The sequence below is a fragment of the Dipodomys merriami genome, unplaced genomic scaffold (genome assembly GCF_024711535.1).
Source record: "Dipodomys merriami isolate MVZ:Mamm:240054 unplaced genomic scaffold, mDipMer1.0.p SCAF_3, whole genome shotgun sequence".
Taxonomy (NCBI): domain Eukaryota; kingdom Metazoa; phylum Chordata; class Mammalia; order Rodentia; family Heteromyidae; genus Dipodomys; species Dipodomys merriami.
In genome coordinates this window covers 39999926-40019565 of record NW_027204492.1, presented here as the reverse complement: position 1 = coordinate 40019565, position 19640 = coordinate 39999926, and the positions used below count along the sequence as shown (strand labels likewise).

At 35.8% G+C, this 19640-nt stretch overlaps 2 protein-coding genes across 2 annotated transcripts in view; one reads left to right on the top strand and one right to left on the bottom strand.

Moving 5' to 3' along the window:
• The window catches only part of Il1rapl2 (interleukin 1 receptor accessory protein like 2), a 1139514-nt gene that overhangs the window by 1059752 nt on the left and 60122 nt on the right, over nt 1-19640 (top strand). The window lies entirely within an intron of this gene.
• LOC138839256 (tubulin alpha-8 chain-like) lies at nt 17001-17551 on the bottom strand. The gene is given in 2 exon segments (XM_070038842.1): nt 17001-17056; nt 17059-17551. Coding segments are annotated over 2 exon segments (549 nt in total).

Sequence of the window (19640 nt, the reverse complement as noted above, 5' to 3'; positions counted from 1 at the left end):
TTGAGATTAATAGGGTATAGTCATAGGATCATAGTCACTTTTGTATGTAGTTGAGGTATGCTAACCACCAGAGTTTTGAATGCCTTCCAACTAGTTATGCCAACACCTCTTGAACTCATTAATACAATGATCCACAGGTACAGAACTAGAATTAATATCAAGGTAATCTCATTCATAAAGTTTTGGCACTATTAGCAAAAATTAATATAAAAGAAATCAGCATTAAAACTTAAAGATCTAGAATCATTCTTTAGACTATTATTTCAAATCTACAGGTAAATTGATTTAAAATGCTTTTTGAAATGGTAGCTATTTCCAAACTTTGATCTTAATTGTCAAACTTTACATGCCATTAATAACAGATTGTACAGCTGAAGGACATTTCCAAATTTGTCAATAGCAAAAACAATAAATTGAACCATACTACACAAAAGATTGTATTTTCGGAGCTGGGAAGTGGCTCAGTGGTAGAATGCTTACCTTGCATTTATGAGTTTCTGGGTTTGATACCCCAGCACCACATAAACAGAAAAAGCTGGAAGTGGCGCTGTGGCTTAAGTGGCAGGGTGCTAGTCTTGATCTGAAGAGCTGAGGGACAGTGCCCAAGCCCAGAGTTCAGGCCCCACGACTGACAAAAAAGAAAAAGAAAAAAGAAAAAGATTACATTTTCTTTCCATTCTGTCTATGGAAAATTTTACCACATAAACAGGAAAACAAGTATATAAAATAAAATATAAGAAATAAAGTATAACATGAAATTAATTCATAAAATTCTATGTCAATTTTTCTAATTATTATGATTTTGTAGTGTTTATTGGGTTATAAATTATATAATATTACATTTCCTACTCCAAATATATTCACTTTCATACATAACTTTGATATTATAAACTTGCATTCTTTTCTTCTTATTTGTATATTTATTTATTGGCAATTCTCAGGTTTGAACTCGGGGCCTTGTGCTTACAAGCATTCTACCACTTAAAGCATGCCTCCAGTCTTTTTTGCTTTAGTTTGTTTCCACATAGTGTCTTATATTTTTTTCCAGACTAGCCTCAGACCACAATCCTCTTGCTTTCACCTCCTAGGAAACTGGTATTACAGGCATATATCATAAAATTTAGCTTTGTCTCACTAATTGTTTGACTGGTTTGGTGCCCAACCTCAGTCCTCCTATCTCTGTCTTCTGTGTAGCTGTGATTACAGGAATATGCCACCATACCTAATGGCATTTATTTTCTTAAAGATATTGTTTCTTAAATCATATAAACTTTAGGCCCAGAAAATCTGAATTGGTCTCTACCTATACATTCTGTAAACTAATACACACAATGGACCCTAGATATATTACCCATTATAAATGGAGATGTATCTCACTCATTCAGTCTCCCAGCCAGTAATGTTAGGGCTTAGTAATCTGGAAATGAAGCAATGAACTCCACAGACACAAAACAAAACAAAACAAAATCCTTGCTCATGTAGATCATAAATTCAAGTAACATAAAACACATACATATCTAAGATATTACTCCTCTATAATAAAATGTAAAATGAGTAAACAATTTTGGACTAGATTTCAGTTTTCTTCCAGTTACATTTTCTTTCTATGAATTAGCTTAATTTACGATTGCTCTTGCTTCATTTTCCTCCTTTCTCTATGTGATGGGGGTTGAAATACGTCCTCTTTAAAGCCTGGGCAAAGCTGAGTGTGCTATGACCTTTGCAAGGGTCTTAGTAGGAAATGATATGGAATTCTTAAAGAGGCATACTTATTGTTAACATGGCCTTATTTTATCTATTTTGGGTGAAAGACATGCTGAACATAAACTTGCTGGTCTTTTTATCCTTTACTCTAGGTCACTACTTGTTTTTTTGTGTGTCCTTTTTTTCTGTAGTTTTCAAATTACAGTCAGATCATGGTGCAAAGAATAGACAGATTCTTAGCCATCAGTTTTTGCTTTCTAGGTAAAAGAATATAGGTTATGTCTTCCCAAAGGCATTGAATTTCTCTCAATGGTATGATGCATGTGTGTCTATGTAATGTAGGTATTCTGTGTTTTATTTTGTTTTTTTTTTTCTTTGCCAACTGAGTGTTTCTTTTTTCTTAATCTCTGACAACCTTTCCCACTTTTCATTTATTGGAGAAGTAGTTGGGGTTAATGAGAATGTGTGCATTCTGCCAGTATTATAGAATATAATAAAAGCAGCAGTATAAATTGGAGTGTGCTGTTGTTCAATAAGAGTCACCTTTCTTACAGTGCTTTTTTTGGCTCTGTCTCTAAAGAGTGAGTGCTAAAGTCAATATGCTTTAATAATTTGACAGGGAGCTAAATCTAAAACTGAGGCAAGAGAGAGAGTTATGAGAGGCCTAAATTATTAGAGATAATTGAGTCATGTAACCACTTCATTTCCCATGTTTCCACAGAATCTTAAACATCATCTGATTATCTTCAAAGATATACATTGTAAAAATAATTTTCCTAAATGACTCACCTACTTTTCTTGACTCAGATCCTCTAATTTGATTTCTCTCATTTCAGCATACGTGTCTATCACTCTCCCAGGTAATTATGGCTGAAGTTCTTGCAAAGTGCTTAAATCTCAATGGAGCTTAATGGTGACATTTTACTAATGTGCTTTGGTAAACAAAATATTCTAGGTTGTGAAAGTGATATCCATTTCTATGTCTTTATTTTTGTTTAAAACCTCATTAAGAAAGAGAACATGTCAGAATGATCAAACTTCAGTATTCTTTTCATTTACTATTGGATTAAAACTTCTCTAGTAATGTTTATTTAATAACATTTATTTCTATAACTTCTTCCCTCATGAACATAAGAAAGTTCTTTTCTTTTTAAAAAAACTTTTAATTTTTAAAATTAGGAAACCATGTATAAGAAGGGTTTCATTGTGACATTTCTACACATGTATATAATACATTTCAATCAATCTCACTCCTTCTATCACTCTCCCTTACCCCCTTTTCCCCCTTCTCAAAACAATTTCCAGATTTGATTGTTCTATTTTCTTTTATTTATAAGTTTTTTATTGCGAAAATACTATACAGAGGGGTTACAGTTACATGAGCAAGGTAATGAGTATATTTCTTATCAAGCATTGTTGCCTCCTCCTTTGTTTTCCCCCACCATCCCTTCCCTTCCCCCCTCCACAACTACACTCCCCCCACGCATAAATTGTAAAGTTCATTTTTCAACATAGCGTCTTGTATATCTCATTGTTGCAATGGGTCAACCTGTATCCTTATTTAAACATTTTGTTTTTTTCCTTCCCCTCCCCAAATTATAGCAACATCAAATACAGTGAAAAAAGGGGTTATACCGTGGGGGAGGGACATACATAGCCATCTCCCTCTTTTGTGATACTCAAAGCAGATCTCTCTCCCACTGAACTAGCCTGAGAGGAGGATCACAAAGTCCTGGGTAAGACAGAGCTTCTTTCTGCCTGCTCAGGAAAGGTCTTTTCATGATCATAGTGATTTGATTTACAGATAAAAGTCTGTAAAATGAGTTTGACAAAAGCTGAAATAATTATTACTGCATTATTTTTTCAATTCCCATTCTCTCCTTCTGTGCTTCCCTAGTAGTGCCCTAAGTTTACAAGTCAAACATCCTTCTCCTCCTCAGAACACTGTCAATATTTCCTCTTGGGTTTCCTGCCCTTCTTCCTTTTGGGCTCTCTTGTCTTATGCATTAATGAAGCCAAACCTTAAAAATGTATTGAGTTTGAATGATAGGAATAACTTTAGCTTTTACCACTATTGTTCCTGGAGTTCTTGAATTGTAAATTTCTAAGTGTTCCTCTTCATGAGATACAACTGAAGTGAACTATACTAATTTGAAGAAAAACTAATAATGGAATTCCATGTACTATGCAGGTCAGTTAGGTTTTCTAGAGGAATGGAAAGTAGGAACACAGTTTGAACCTTTATATCATAAACACATAGTGATCTGTTGCTTATATAAATTTCCCTAATCTAATCTGCAAGTTAATTACAAATGAAACCATTTTGAAATTCAACATCTGGTTAAGAGATGATTCCACAATAAATACTAGTATCCTTGAAACAGCTGGGCATAAGATGTATTTATTTTTCATTATAGTCTTGCACTGGATTTCTACAATTCTTCTTGTTTACTAGTCACTTGGTTTAAAACATGCATGTCACCCAAATCTATGCAAGTCTATAGCAAGCTGAACACTTCAGTAATGATTTGGGTTGATGTCACAAGTCAAGGAAGCCTGGTTGCTTACCAACATGCCAGCCTGCCACATAGAGTATAAGTATAAGCTCTCATATTCAATAACATCTGACCACAGTATTACCAATTTGTTTGATAATTTGAAGAGCATTTTCATAAATTTCAATGGAAAAGCATAACTTCAGTTGTTGTATAAATGTTGTTTGTGTATTTTAGTGCTTTGATGGTATTTGCTTTTTGTTTTGTTTTCCTGTGTTTCAGAATTCTGTTCTTAGATTGCAAGAGTGACCTCTAGTGTGAAACATGTGTATAGTTATAATCTCCAGTTCCATAACCTCTATCATGCCTTAATTTCCACAAGTATCATTTGAGTTATGAAGAATAACAATAAGCAAGACTTCCAGAGATACAATAAATTATCACCTAAAACAAAGTTAGGTCTCTCCATACTTATTCTTATATATTTGATTCTCAAACTTTGGCTGCAAGAGGACAGTTGCATTCTGGGGTTTCTGAGATGGCAAGGACAATATTTCCACAAATGCCCTTGTAGGAAACTGCAGGTAAATTATGACATTCTTCATGAGCTGGATGGGTTTGACTGCAGAATAATGTTCTGAAACTCTCTTGTTGCCCATGGCATTCCTGTTGTGAATAATTTGCTGGTGAACTCACTTGTTCTCTTTCTTCTCCAGAAAAAGGAAGTGTTTTCCTACCCATTATGCTCAGTAGATGCAAGGCCTAAAGAACACCCTGTATTCTTCATGAGTAAAATTAGACTTAAGTGTATGCCCTGCCCTCATACAAGGTCAGCCAAAAATTTTCAGTATGACCAATGGCATTACTTATTCCCTACATGAGGTTAAATGAAACTTGGACCTGTGTTTCAAGGGCTGGCTCCCCTTGCAATAAAAATAACAAGCTTTCACATTAGCACAGCATTTTAAAACTTATAAAACACTTTCACTCAGATAATTTTGCTTCTTCTACTGGGCGTCTTTAGGAAGTCAGCCTTATTTACCCCATTTCAGTGATGAAACATATGAAACTCAATGAAGTGCAATGTCATGTCCAAGATGAATTCCATTAAATAAATCTTGGAAGAATAAGCCTTGGGACTCCAAACTTTGTATACATTTTCACACAGATACTTCAGAGTCTATCCTACTTTGTCAAAGTAATATGAAGGTTTAAAAATAACAGGCTACATCCAAATTTCTATGAAAAAGGACATGATCTTGTGGTAAAGATGAAGGGAAATGTTTGTGAGGAGAGCATGTACAGTGTAGTCTTAAAAAAAATAAGAAGAATGTGGTCAAATGCAGAAAATTATTCCAAATCAAGCAAACTCAAGCAATGGAAAAGTGTGGAGTACATGTAATAAGTAGGAAGTAGTACAGTTTTTCTAGGTGTGGGGTTTTAGGAAGCAAAATAGTGATAGTCGAGGACAGAACACCAACTGCTCTAGAATTTAGAGCAAGGTTTCTCAACTTCAGCTCTGTTGCTTGAGGGTGGGTAATTTTTTGTTGTGTGTACTATCCTGTACAATATAGAGTATCAGCAGACACCAAACCCTTCAGTTGACATTTGATGAAAACCACTTAAATTGGGAAGTTATGGAAGTCATATTATATTTTGAAGTAGAACCATGTTATAAATATGTTTGTGTTTACAGAAGACAAACACAGCTAAAGTCTTCATACTAAACTGGAAGGCAGAAGTGACTCAAAGCAAAAATAAACACAGAGCTTATAATAGGAGGATAGGACAGTGGTCTCAGGTTAAGGACTAAAGGTTTCTGCTATAATGGAACAGAGTATTCAACTTAGAGGTGGACACTTGAGAGTTGTATTGTGAGCTCTGCCAAAGGTTGGTATATGTTCTTCTAAGAATCATTTTTTCAAAAACTTGTGTCTCTTCATTTCTTATCTATGGTGAGAGGGTAGGACATGGTGTTGAGTTCCCTTCCAGCTCTATTAGAGACAAGTATGCAATTGCTGTCACCAACTTTATTTAGCCACATCCATTCTTCTCCATATGTCTTTTTAAAAGAATCTTGGTGAGTATCAAATGTGTCTGACTTCTCCGTGTAAAGATAAACATCATGACTTCACTGTCTCAGACTAAGTTGGGTGCAAAGACAAGTCAGAAACAGTGAGAAAAATGTGAATTATGAGATGCATTTTAAGGACATGTTCTTATATTATTTTCCAAGTACATGGAATAGTTAGAACATTGATTTTTGAAATATTTCCTAGGACAGGTCTTTTGGAAACTATTTTATTTCATTCACTTACATTTACTGAAAGCATACTAAATGCAAGGCACTGGATTTGTAAAGTTTACCAAGATGGATTAGTTATGAGGTCTGCCAAGGAGCTTACATATAGCATGGAGATCAGAAGTATACAAAATTGTAATACAGAACAGAATATAGTGCATTCCAAATAAACCATATATACAAATCTCATACACGCCAACAAGCTGATTTTGAAGTTATTTAATTGTGAGAAGACATCTTAAATCCAGGTTCAAAAATATAGCTCAATTTATTTTCACAAATACACACTTTTTCATTGAATTGCTAAAAATACTTGAGAAAGAATAAATGTAATATAAATAATTCATAATAAAACCACCAAATGCCATTTATAAAAGGGGAGAGGTAGGAGGGAAAAAAGGAGAAAATGGTGGAGGAAGTGAATTTGTTCTAAGTATACTGTGTGCACATATGGAAACATCATAATGAAAAACCCCTCCTAATATAAATGTATGTTAATTCAGAAATAAATTAGTAAAGTAAAATACTGATTAAACAATTAATATCCCTATTTTTTGGTTTGTTTGTTTGTTTTAACTGTAGTTTTGTCTTTTTTTTTTTTTTGCACTGGGGATCAAACCGAGGGCGTTGCACTTGCAAAGCAAGTGCTTTGCCACTGAGCTACATCCCAGTCCCCTATGTCTACTTTTTTGAATAGCAACTCCTTTGTACAAGTATGTAAAGATAAGATAAAATTAAAAATTGTCTAGCACACAATTTAATTGTAATTGTTCCACTCATTGACTACCCTCAGAGCACTAACAAGTAGCAAGAATGGTAGGCAAGATGCAGATTGTTCATATGTAATGATTCTTAAAGAGCTTCAAATCAATCTTGGACACATACATGAGAAAGAGCTGTATATTTTTGTTTGTTTGTATATCTAGGCAAATAACAGAAATAATTGGAAATGATTCTAGGATTAACGGTACTTTCCTTTGACCTGCTAAGTTACTGTACTGTTTTTTCTCCATTATTTAGTGAGCAAGCAAGGGATGGAATTAATGGCCAAGTCTATTTGGCTCCTCTATCTCTCTTTGTGAGGGGAAAACTAGGAAAAATCAAACTAGTACCCAAAATGAAGTGTCATAATTCTTATGGATTTCAATAAAATCTATTTTCTCATATGCTGTAGAAAACATAGGTAATATTGTTCAGATCATTTTGTAATTGAGAAGACTTCTGGTGAAATGGTGTATATATTTCTTGCAATATATAGGAAAAATGTGAATAAAGAGAAGAAAACCCACAATCTAAATTAGAAAAACAAACAGGAACATTCTAAGGAAGGACTGACTCATGGTGGAAAAGAAGCTGCTAAGCTAAACAAGCATAGCTCCTATCTATAAATACATTCAAGGTATCAATATAAACACAAGAAGGAACTTATTCACACAACGTGAGAGCATTAAGGCTAGCCATTTATAGATAAGAAATGAAAAGATAGGAGTAAATATTAGGAAAAAGAAATGAGTGAGCCTGGTGCTGGTGGCTCACATCTGTAATCCTAGCTACTCAAGAGGCTGACATCTGAGGATCATGGTTCAAAGCCAACCTGGGCAGGAAAGTCCATGAAATTCTTATTTCCAATTAAACACCAGAAAACTAGGTGCTGTTTCTCAAGTGGTAGAGCTCTGGCCTTGAGCTGAAGAGTTCAGGGACAGCACCAAGGTCCAGAGTTCAAGCCCCATTACCGACCAAAAAAAAGAAGGAGGAGGAGAAGGAGGAGGAGGAGGAGGAGGAGGAGGAGGAGGAGGAGGAGGAGGAGGAGGAGGAGGAGGAGGGAGTGCCATTGAGAATAGAAGAGAATGAAGCTTAAGACCTTAAAAATGTGATAGTAGTAAAAATGAAACTAGTACTCAGAGTACAGTTTCTGTGGAAAAACATAAATAGAACAAGATTTAACTAAAATAAGCATACTTTAACTTGATGTAGGTGATGATATCAGTAGTTAAACTAGTATTCTAACAACAAATCAAGCCTTCTGTAAAGCTCGTACTTTACTAGCTACTAAAACGATTTAAGAGAAAAACAGTTTTCTATCCCTAGGAAGCATAATGTTTAATTTTCTTGAGGAAACCATATGCTGAAAACAAGGGTCATAGTGAGTGGTTCCTATGTTCAACCAAAGAATTTAGAGATAAGAATTCTGGGGCTTCGGTATCACCTTTTAAACTTGTAATTCTATTCAGCATTCTCAAGTCTATTCTCAGTAAGTCTAATCAACATTCTCAAATACTTCTTTATAAATCTATTCAACATTCTCAGCTTAAATACTTCTTACAATAGACACAGCCCTATTTTTTCTGTGTAGAGTTGCTTTCTTAACTCATTTCTAGCTGGTATATTGACAATCTTTCTATCAGGTAGCCATTAACAAATGGTAGAGAGCCACTCTATGCACATGAACTGTAACTCACATTGGCCATTCTCCAGTTAAATGCTTCAAGAAAGAAGTCTTCCTTTATTTTCTGAATTGAGTGGTTTATGAAAACTCACCTTTGAATATCTATTTAACAGAAGAGCTGTAGGGCAATAATTTGGCTTTAATAGGTCTTTTAACTACAGAGAACAAGTGAAAAATAGTGAGGAGAAAGGGCCAAAGTGGAAAAACATTTAGGTTGTTCTTGGCTCAAGTCAAATAGAGAGGAGGATGTGACAGAAACAATCAGATTTTGAGACTTTTTTCCATACTAGGCCACTCCTGGTATTTTGTTTTTCCAATATTCATTCTGTGGGGATAATAATATAAGGAATGGTCTTCTAGGAAGCCTGCGAAAAGTTCTGAAGTTCAAACCCAACTAGAAGCAAAGAATACCACCAATCTAAGCAATGCCGACAAACTACCTTCCACGAACTCTTCTTATTTGACATTGAAATCCTTGAAGGCAGAGATAACCAGATGTTATTTGATATGATTATCCATTGAACAGCTAGGAAAGGCTCTTCCCCATAGTAGGCGCTTGTTATGTGTTTGTTGAAATGAAGTGATATATTTGCAGAACAAAATGTAATTGCCTATACAAATTCAAAATAGAGAGAGACCACTATTTACAGAAGCTAGCTTACAAGATACTTATAAAGCAATAACAGTGTAATTGGAAAGTTGCAGTTTTTGAATTTTGCAAGCATTATTTTTATACTAAAAGTTCCATGCTATTACAGAGGCTTTAAACAAGGAAAGACATAGAACAAATCAAATAATAGAATACAGAACTAGATCCAGAAGATAGGAAGATAGGAAGAGTGAGAATGACTGAGGAGACAGGAATGTTCCCTGTGGATTTGAGAAAGAGTTTTGGATGAGTGAGAAAAAAAGATTATTGAGCAGCTGCTTTGAGGACTTCACGTCAATAGATTAGCAGAGAGGAATTTAGAAAGCTCTGCTAGGTTAAGCAATCCATATTGCTTAACACTTGTCCTGTTCTTTGAGAGACTTTGCCAAACATGCACATTAATTTTTCAAAGAAAAAAGTGTATTACACGAAAGCATATGGAAATTCCCATTTTAAGCTTCATCTATGTTATCAAATAACAAGGCTTTATTTTATAATCACAGAAAGTACAGAGTTATAAGTGGAAGGTGGCAAATGCACAGGACGTGTGAATGCTTGCAAAGCTTGGTGGCTAGGGACAGTACAAGACATGAAAAGGGGAGGCAAAAAGAGAGATGGAGTGGGAATCCATTCTCTGCAGGATGAATGGCTTGGCATGATGACTCAGAACTCAGGGGTTCATTGCTTGAGCAATGGGCACAAAGCACTGGAGGAAACAAATGAACCTCAAAGTACACTTTGCCAACCTTCTGAATATCGTTTCAGTTTATTCCTAGGATAAGACTCAGAGCTTGACCTCTGACTTGTTTCATGAGAAATGATGGATCTTTATTTCTTTAAATCACCATGACTTTCAGCACAGGCATAAAGAGAAGGTAAAAGTTACAATATTTTAACTATAATAACGAACTTCAAAATCCTCTCTTTTCTATTGTTTATATATCCTTTGATCTTCAGTAAGTAGTATGAACACAAGGAGAGAAAGATTACATACATAAAATAATTTAAGATAAAATCCAAGACTCAAGCATAAGGAAAAAGTGACCATCTCTGGTTGGTATTTTCTGAGCACAGCACTCTGACTGATTTGCACAGGCATGTAAACATTGAAACTCTTTCTTCCCATTTCATTATTGATTCTGCTTTGAGGGAACTTTTGAATAGTCAACCCAGATCATGTCTATTTCTTTTCCCTTTTCTTCTTTCCTCTTCTCTTTTAAAAAGGGTGAGAAGATGGAGTAAAAAAAAACTTAAACTATAGAATATCCATTTATTTTTATTACCTGGTTTATTCCAAAGTGGATTTATGATGGCTCACAAAGACAAAATTTAACGTCACAAAAATAGCCAACTCAGCCAGGCGCCATTGGCTCATGCCTGTAATTCTAGCCACTCAGGAGGTTGAGATCTGAGGACTGTGGTGTGGAGCCAGCCCAGGCAGGTTTCATGAGACTCTTATCTCCAGTTAACGACCAGAAAATGGAAGTGACATGGTACCTCAAAGTGGCAGAGCTCTACTCTTGAGTGAAAAAGCTCAGGAACAATGTCTAGGCCCTAAATTCAAGTCCCACTACCAAAAGAGGAGGGGAGGGGAGGGAGGGAGGAAGAAGAGAGAGACCAATCCAATAAGTACAACTAGGGAAATTACTCTAAGCTTTCAAAACTCCAGCAAGTACTATTAAGCAGAAATATGTGCTTTGCACCGTGCTAGTCCTCTAAGGAAATGAGAGTGAAATATGAGATGCAGTTTCTACTATTAAGACCCATGACATTTATTGGGGAAGAGGAGTCTCTGAAAAGCAGTATGGAAGAGTAGTTAAGATCTTTAGCTGTGGAGCCTGTCTGGTTTTAAGTTTCTGCCACTTACAATGTTTGTGGCTTTGGGCAAGATGTTTAGCTTTGTTCAGCTTCTGTTTGTAAACTGAGAGTAATGATACCCTAACAACTGGGTTTCTGTCAGAATTAACTTGGACAGCACATATTAGGCCTTTGCTTATGTTTGTTGTAATAATCATATGAAGGCAAAACACAAACTTTTAACTCCCTATGACTCTACCCAAATGGGGTGCAGAGAAAAGAGTGAAGGAAATGAATTAATGTGCACTTGGGAAGTCAGAGAATATTTTATGGAGTAGATGACACCTGAGATAGAGCTTAGTGGGTGAGACTTTGAGTGGGCAAAGGTGAAAGATAAAGTAATGTCAATCAAATTGGCTACAAATTAGAGTATAATGAATTTCAGGACAGAGGGTATTTGTAGGTAAGGGAAATTAATAGTTTAAAAGAATGTTTATAAAACTTGAGAAAATCCTTATAGAAATAGAGTGACATGAATCTGATGCATAATCTGTAGATAGCCTTGAATTTAATTTTCTAAACCAGGCATTAAGCCTTAATATTTCCATTTTCTGATGGATTAATGGATTCTTGGAGGACTTCTTTTTATTGTAAAGATGCTGTACAGAAGGGTGACAGTTACATGAGTAATGTATACATTTCCTCTAGAGCATTGTTACCCCTCCTTTGTTTTTCCCCAGCCATCCCTTCTTTCCCCACCTCCCCTACTCGCCCTCCCCTCCCCCAACTTGGAGAGTTTGTTTATAACATAGTGTCTTGTACATATCGTTGCTACAATGGGTCAGCCTGTATCCTTGTTTTAAAAAGCATTTCTAGAGTCAAATTCTGCAGACATCCAGCCACATTTGCATTTTTTATTTTGAAGACTTTTTTTTTTAAATTTTATTTTATTTTATTTGAGAACATACTGTACAGAGGGGTTACAATTACATGGGCAGGATAATGCATACATTTCTTACCAAGCATTGCAGCCTCCTCCTTTGTTTACCCTTCACCTCCCTTCAAGCTTTGCAAATCACATTTTAAATCATACTATTATGTTCAGAAAACACATCAGTATTTTCCTCAACCGCTATGTAATTCCTGGATCAATCTTTGGGGAAAAAATAAGAATTCCCATGGATCAATACAATGATGCATTTCCCTCTAAATTTGTACAGCAAGATTTGACTAGGAAGTTTTTTCCTCTAAATTTGTAGAGCAAGATTTGACTAGGAAGTTTTTTCCAGTACCAAAAATTGTGATCTTTCCAGTAAGTCATTCACAAATACTTTTGGTGATGCCAAAGGTGAGAAAGGAAAGAAGATTTCTGTTTTATATCACATGTTTTTGAATGACAAAGATGACCTCTTTTAGAAAAAAGAAGTTACTCTGTAGTCTGTTTTTGCTTCGATCTTGTCTGTTTGCTAGTATAAATTCAACGTCACAAGCCCTAACATGTAACTGCATGTAGCATGAAAGCAAACAACCTTAGAAGCAAATAAAAATAACTTTGAACATGAGTCTAATATTGATTGGTATCTTTTTCTAATTGATATAATTACATGGGTTGAATATTCTACAAACCTAGATTTCTAAATCAATAAGGACATTTTTAAAACGTGAAGTCATTCAATCTCAAAGCATTTAGAAAAGTAGTCTGCTTTTTCCTCTACTTAACACAATATAGAGAATCATGTGCATTTAATTTTGAAGTATTAATTCAATCCAAATGAATTCTCTTGCAACTATACACACGAGTGCATACGCAGTGCATTTGCTTAATTCAACTCTTTCTGACATCTTATTTTGCTGAGTATGAATTGGACTTGCTAGTGCACTGAGTTTGTATCCAAGGACTTGTCTTCCCCAGAGAGCTTTTTAAAATCCTTTTGTCAAGCTGAGATATGGAGAGCACTGGGTCAAGGAAAGAAAGGCCTTAAGCCAAGATCAGCAAAGCCAACATAAGCATCCAGGGACCAGTGGGATAGAAAGGAACTAGGTTTCAAGGCAAGACAGGGTTCACAGACAGGAAGTCCACTCTGCAAGAAACAGTTAGAGGTTAGTGTATAGAGGAGCTGAGACTCCATGTCCAGCAGGCAGAATTACTCAAGCATAAAGTAACATCCTGGCCACAGGGCTTTAGAACTAAAGCTAGAATCCACTCAAGGCACACAGACTCACATCCGCTTTCCTTGGCTGAAATAACCAATGTTTATTGACTAAAGGATAGAATTCAAAGCCAATCAGTTCATCCCACCTGGAAAGTCCTAGCATTCACTCTTCTAGGCCAACTGCTTAAAATAAGAGAAGGTTGGGCTTGGACAAATGCTGAGATTTTCTCAGTTGACCCTAGCACCATTTAGAAAAAGAAACAGCCTTATAAGGAAAGGGAATTTGGCCAAAAATTATAGCAATTTGGTGGAAAAGCTGGAGCTATAACTTTGGTGTTATGACTCCAGAACTCTTTCCAGAATGTGTTTTTCCTTTCCTGTACCTTGAATCATTGAATAGGAAGTATAAATATAAAAATTTGCATCTTCAAAGGCATAACAATGCTTGACAAGAAATGTACTCATTGCCTTACTCATGTAACTGTAACCCCTCTATACAGCATCTTTACAATACAATAAAGTTTTAAAAAATAGGATGAAAGGGGGACTGGGAAGGTGGTTCAGTGGTAGAGCGCTTGTCTTGTACGCATGAGGCCCTGGGTTCGATTCCTCAGCACCACATAAGCAAAAAGAAAAAAGCCAGAAGTGGCACTGTGGCTCAAGTGGTAGAACGCTAGCCTTGAACTGAAGAGCTGAGGGACAGCGCCCAGGCCCAGAGTTCAGGCCCCCCCCCCCAAAAAAAATAGGATGAAAAAAAGACAGCCTATTCAACAAATGGTGCTGGCAAAATTGGTTAAACACCAGTAGAAAACTAAAGTTAGATCCTTATATATCCCCCTGCATCAGAATCAATTCCAAATGGATCAAAGAATTTGAGGTAAAAGAAGATACTCCAAAACCATTACAAAACGGAATAGGAAAAACTCTAGGGCTCCTTGTCACAGGCTGAAATTTTCTTAATAAAGACCCAGAAACATACGAAATTAAAGAAAGGTTGGACAAATGGAATTGCATTAAGCAATTTGAATTAAAAGTTCTCGATTAATACTTTTATCTGAGCTATGAAGCCCTTCCTCCTTCCACAAGCCAAAAGCCATGGTCAATTATGTTCAGTAATAAATTTCTCTGTTTAAAACTTTTCCATGAAAACTAAAATTAATCAAAATACTTTTTAAAAAAACTTTGTTATTACCCATGTCTCTAAACTCACTGTCTCTATTTCCACACTTTATCCTCCCATCTATACACACCACTATTTTTCCCTCTCAAATATACTAGTGAATGACCAATGACATTCATGTTACATAAGCCAATGGACATTATTTTTATCCTCCACTTACATTAACTCTAGGTGTAATAATACTCTCTTTATGCAGCTGTCTTCCACTGGTTTTTATGACACAATTATATTTGAGTTCTCTTGTTCTTTAGTATTTCTATTCCCTTCTATTCAACCTTCTAATGATGAAATTCTTCAAATCTTAACTTTCTTTTTATACTCTAATTTCTCCTAGGGCAATCACATATGCACTGCATTCAAATGATATCCTATTCTCAAATCATATCTACATGTATGTACTAGCAAATTGACAAACTGGATCTAATATCTGACTTTCTTTAGGATGATCCTGGAGAGATTGTTCGGGTATGGGAATACAATGGAAATAAAGCTGGTGATAAATGATCTTTGTTGAAGCTGCAGCATACATGTATGTTGCTCAATTGTACTATTCTACTTTTCTAAGTGATTGGAACTTTTCATGATGTAAAATAAAACTGTCTCCAGCTTTTTAAAAAATGTGTCTTCAGAATCCAAGCCAGTGAGTCTTTATTCTAAGGGCATGAAAGAGGAAAGGTAAGCAAAGTTTATAAGTATGATGTGTGTAGTCACAATGCTGGGCATGATCATTCACCCTAGACCAAATTCAGTAACAGAGACTTCTGAAAACATTATGGCTACGTGACAGTTCAGCTAGGTACTTCCTGATAACTCTAAGCAATTCATCCTCCAGTGGACGTTGCACCACTTGGACCTTTGAGCTATTATGAACCAACCAAAGCAAACCCATCACTCACTCTTTAAACCATGAAATAACACTCTTTCTCCTTTTATTGTAAAACTTAACATTGTACTATTCCTACTAATACAGGCAAAATAAAAAAGAATGTTCCTCACTATCCTTGAAGAAAATTTGCTAACATCATATATACTTGTAAGCAAAAAATGGTATAAAGTGAAAGCTGCTCATGTGGCCATTCCTGTACTTCTCTCCCTCCCTCCTCCTTTTCTACATACCTCCTTCTTTGTTTCTTTCCGTTCTTCTTTTCTCCCAAAATTTCTAGTCCAGGATACTAAAGTACTTTCTTCACCCTTCTTGCATCCCCAATCCATTAACTTTCACATATACTTCTCTCATAAAATCTATTTCCAGACAAATTACTACATTTTTTAAAGTTTCTACTATTTATGACAACTACCCCATGTCTTTGCCTCATCAATTTTCCATCTGCCTTTTGATCTCGCTGCAGGAATATATTCTCCTTGCCTTTAGTTATGTAACAACTTACTTTCTGCCTCAATTTAGGATATGTCAGAAGTTACTTTCTTTTCCCAATGTGTATAGATGGGAAGCTAACATTGTCTCTAGTACATTGAGCCACTGTACTACATACTGGAAGAGAAATTTTTTTTTCAGCATTGAAGTTGACTTAAACCTTGACTTCAAGAAAGCTACTTAATTTCTGTTTGAATCTATCACTAATGATCAACATTCCATTCAGTTGATTTGAGATTGTAATTTCAGAGAAATCAAGGATCTAGGTTTATCCAGTACAGCTTTGGCTGTGTAAATTTGTATTGTCATCCATGCAGACATATACATGTATGCATATATGATTATATACATATATACACATGTATATGCATGCGTTTTCCAAAATGAGAGAATATGTTTTTTTCTCCATCTTAGCCAAGTAGCTTCCATGAATTTTTTTTTTTGGTCATGGGGCTTAAACTCTGGGCTTGGGCACTGCCCGTCAGCTCTTCAGCTCAAGACTAGCGCTCTACCACTTGAGCCCGAGCACTACTTCTAGTTTTCTGGTGGTTAACTGGAGATAAGAGTCTCACAGACTTTCCTGCCTGGGCTGGTTTTGAACCATAATTCTCAGATCTTAGCCTCCTGAGTACTTAGGATTACAGGCATGAGCCACCTGCACCTGGTTTCCATTGATTCTTGATTTTCACCCTCCTCCATTCTTGCTTTGCTGGGGATAGAACCAATCAGGAACTTTTATTTTGTTTGTAAAATTTTTATTTCTGTGAACTGTAATTATTTTTGTTTTGTTATATGGAAACATTTTATTAACAGGTCAGAATTAAAAGAGTCACATACAGAAATAAAACAATGACAGAAATAAAACAATCATTAAGACTTGGAGTGTAAAGCAGCAGCAGCTAGTAATACTCTTCACCCTCATTTTCCCCATCAGTGCTATCTGCTCCAACCTCTCATAATCCTTTTCTAGGGCAGCCATGCCCTCACAAGCCTCACAAAACTCTCCTTCCTCCATCCCTTCACCCACATACCAGTGGACAAAGGCATGCTTGGAAAACTTGTGGTCCAGGTGAGCCCAAGCCTCAGTAATGGCCATAGTGTTGCTCAGCATGCACACAGCTCGCTGCACCCTGGCTAGGTCTCCACCAGGAACCACAGTGGGAGGCTGGTAATTGATGCCAACCTCGAAACCAGTGGGACACCAATCCACAAACTGGATGGTACACTTGGTCTTGATGGTGGCGATGGCAGCATTGACATCTTTAGGAACCACATCACCACAGTACAACAGGCAGCAGGCCATGTATTTACCATGGTCAGGGTCACATTTCACCATCTGGTTGGTTGACTCAAAGTAAGCATTAGTGATCTCTCCTACAGTAAGCTGTTCATGGTAGGCTTTCTCAGCAGAGATTGAAATTATTTTTGAGTATTTACCTAAGCATATCATGAAGATTTTGTTTGCTTTTCAGCCTTATCTTTGAATCATAATGATGTTGCAGCATATAATCTCAGAGAAGAAGTTTGTGATAAAGTAGGACTTATTAAGAAAGCTATAACTTGGGGGTAGGGGAGGGAAAATAGGAGAAAAATGAGGGAAGGAGTAACAAGTTTGACAAGAATTGTACCTACTACCTTACTTATGTAACTGTTACCTCTCTGTACATCACCTTGACAATAAAAAAGAAAGCTATAACTGACTATAACAAACATCAGATTTTGAAAAATTGAGCTGTATGATTACATAAACTGTATTACACTTTCTATGATAGTTTACATAGCCTTTTTTCTCACAGCTGAAATGAATTTGTTGATGAATGGATCAAGAAAATGTGGTATATATACACAATGGAATGCTATGCCTCCATCAGAAAGAATGACATTGCCCCATTTGTTAGGAAACAGAAAGACTTGGAAAAAATTATATTAAGTGAAGTAAGCCAGGCCCAAAGAGACATAGGTCCCATGGTTTCCCGTATTTGCAATAACTAGTATATGTCTGAGACAAGCAGAAAAAGGTCAGATAAGTTGATGTTAGGCGAATTGAACCCCAAGATAAGTATTCAAATGTTTTTGCTTTCATGCAATTGTTTCTAACATATTTATAAGATGATTTCTTTTTTGCTTTGTATGTCCCTCCTCCACGATATAACACCTGCTTTCACTGTATTTGATGTTGGTATAATTTGTGGAGGGGAAGGGAAAAAACAAATCCATTAAATAGGGATACAGGTGGACCCATTGCAACAATGAGATGTACAAGTTGTTATGTAAAAAAATGAACTTTACAACTTTGGCAGGGGGTGGGGGTTGGGGGGGTGGGAGATGGGAAGGGATGGGAAGGGGAAACAAAGGAGGAGGCAACAATGCTTGATAAGAAATTTACTCATTATTTTGCCCATGTAATTGTAACCCCTATATACAGTATTTTCACAATAAAAAAAGAAAAAAAGAAATGTATAGCATTTTGTTGTTGGCCCAATATGCTCAGTGTTCTATATGACCTTTTAATACATTTAACAAAATAAAATGTTTTACACTATCACAGATGTATATGCAATGAGTCGAATTTCTTCACATGATGCAAAATTTAAATGGTAATGTTTTTTAAGGACTATTAATGTGTAAAGTAAAAGAATTTCCTTTGTGTACTAATTGATTGTAAACAAAGTGTCATCGAATTTTTCAACAATTTCTATTCATCATGTGTTCAAACCCAAGCAGAAACTTTAGTCAGTGCTCTTGACATACTGGGCAGATTATGTGAACTTTAAGACAATTTTAATGGGGTACTACACATATTCAAATTATGACTTTCCTCTTCATGCCTCATTGAAGAGAAATTCATACTAGATTGCATGTGTAATATAATGGTGTCCAGAGTTTTACTGTAAACTTTAAGGAGATAATTTACAAATTTCAATGCACTAAATTGAATCTCTTAACTGAAATAACATGCCTTTGTGTCTTGTGTGATGATGCTGATCTGTTAGATTACAGCATGTATTTCAAGGAATTCTTATATGTATAAATGTATGCCTTAATTGTGGATTCATTTCTTAAGAAAATAGCAAAGTTCTTGGAAGTTAATGTTGCAAACTTAAGCATAACAGGAAAGTGATTAGCCTTTATACTGATATTACAATTATCCACTCCTGTTTTCATCTCATCTTATAAAGGCCAGATTCAAGTGTGATCCCAGGGAAGAAAAGAAAATCTGTGTTTTGTTAACAGTAACAAGAATAGAAACTCTATGTTTCACTTCTTGGTGAGAATGGAAAAAAAATAGCATTTAGACTGAAGATACAGAATTTATAGGTTGCTGTATTAACATTTCAGATATCTGGACAATGGGCAAGGCTAAATTGAGATAGTAAAAAGTTATCTTACAGTCTAAGCATAGAGAAATGCTAGTCAAAGTAGAACAAGATTCTATGTTGAGTCCAGCTTGAAAGAAAATCAGGAAATGCCCAGGTACAGGAATGAAGAGGGAATTTAAAGCCAGAGAAAGAAGTGTAAACGGAAGTTGCATAATTCTT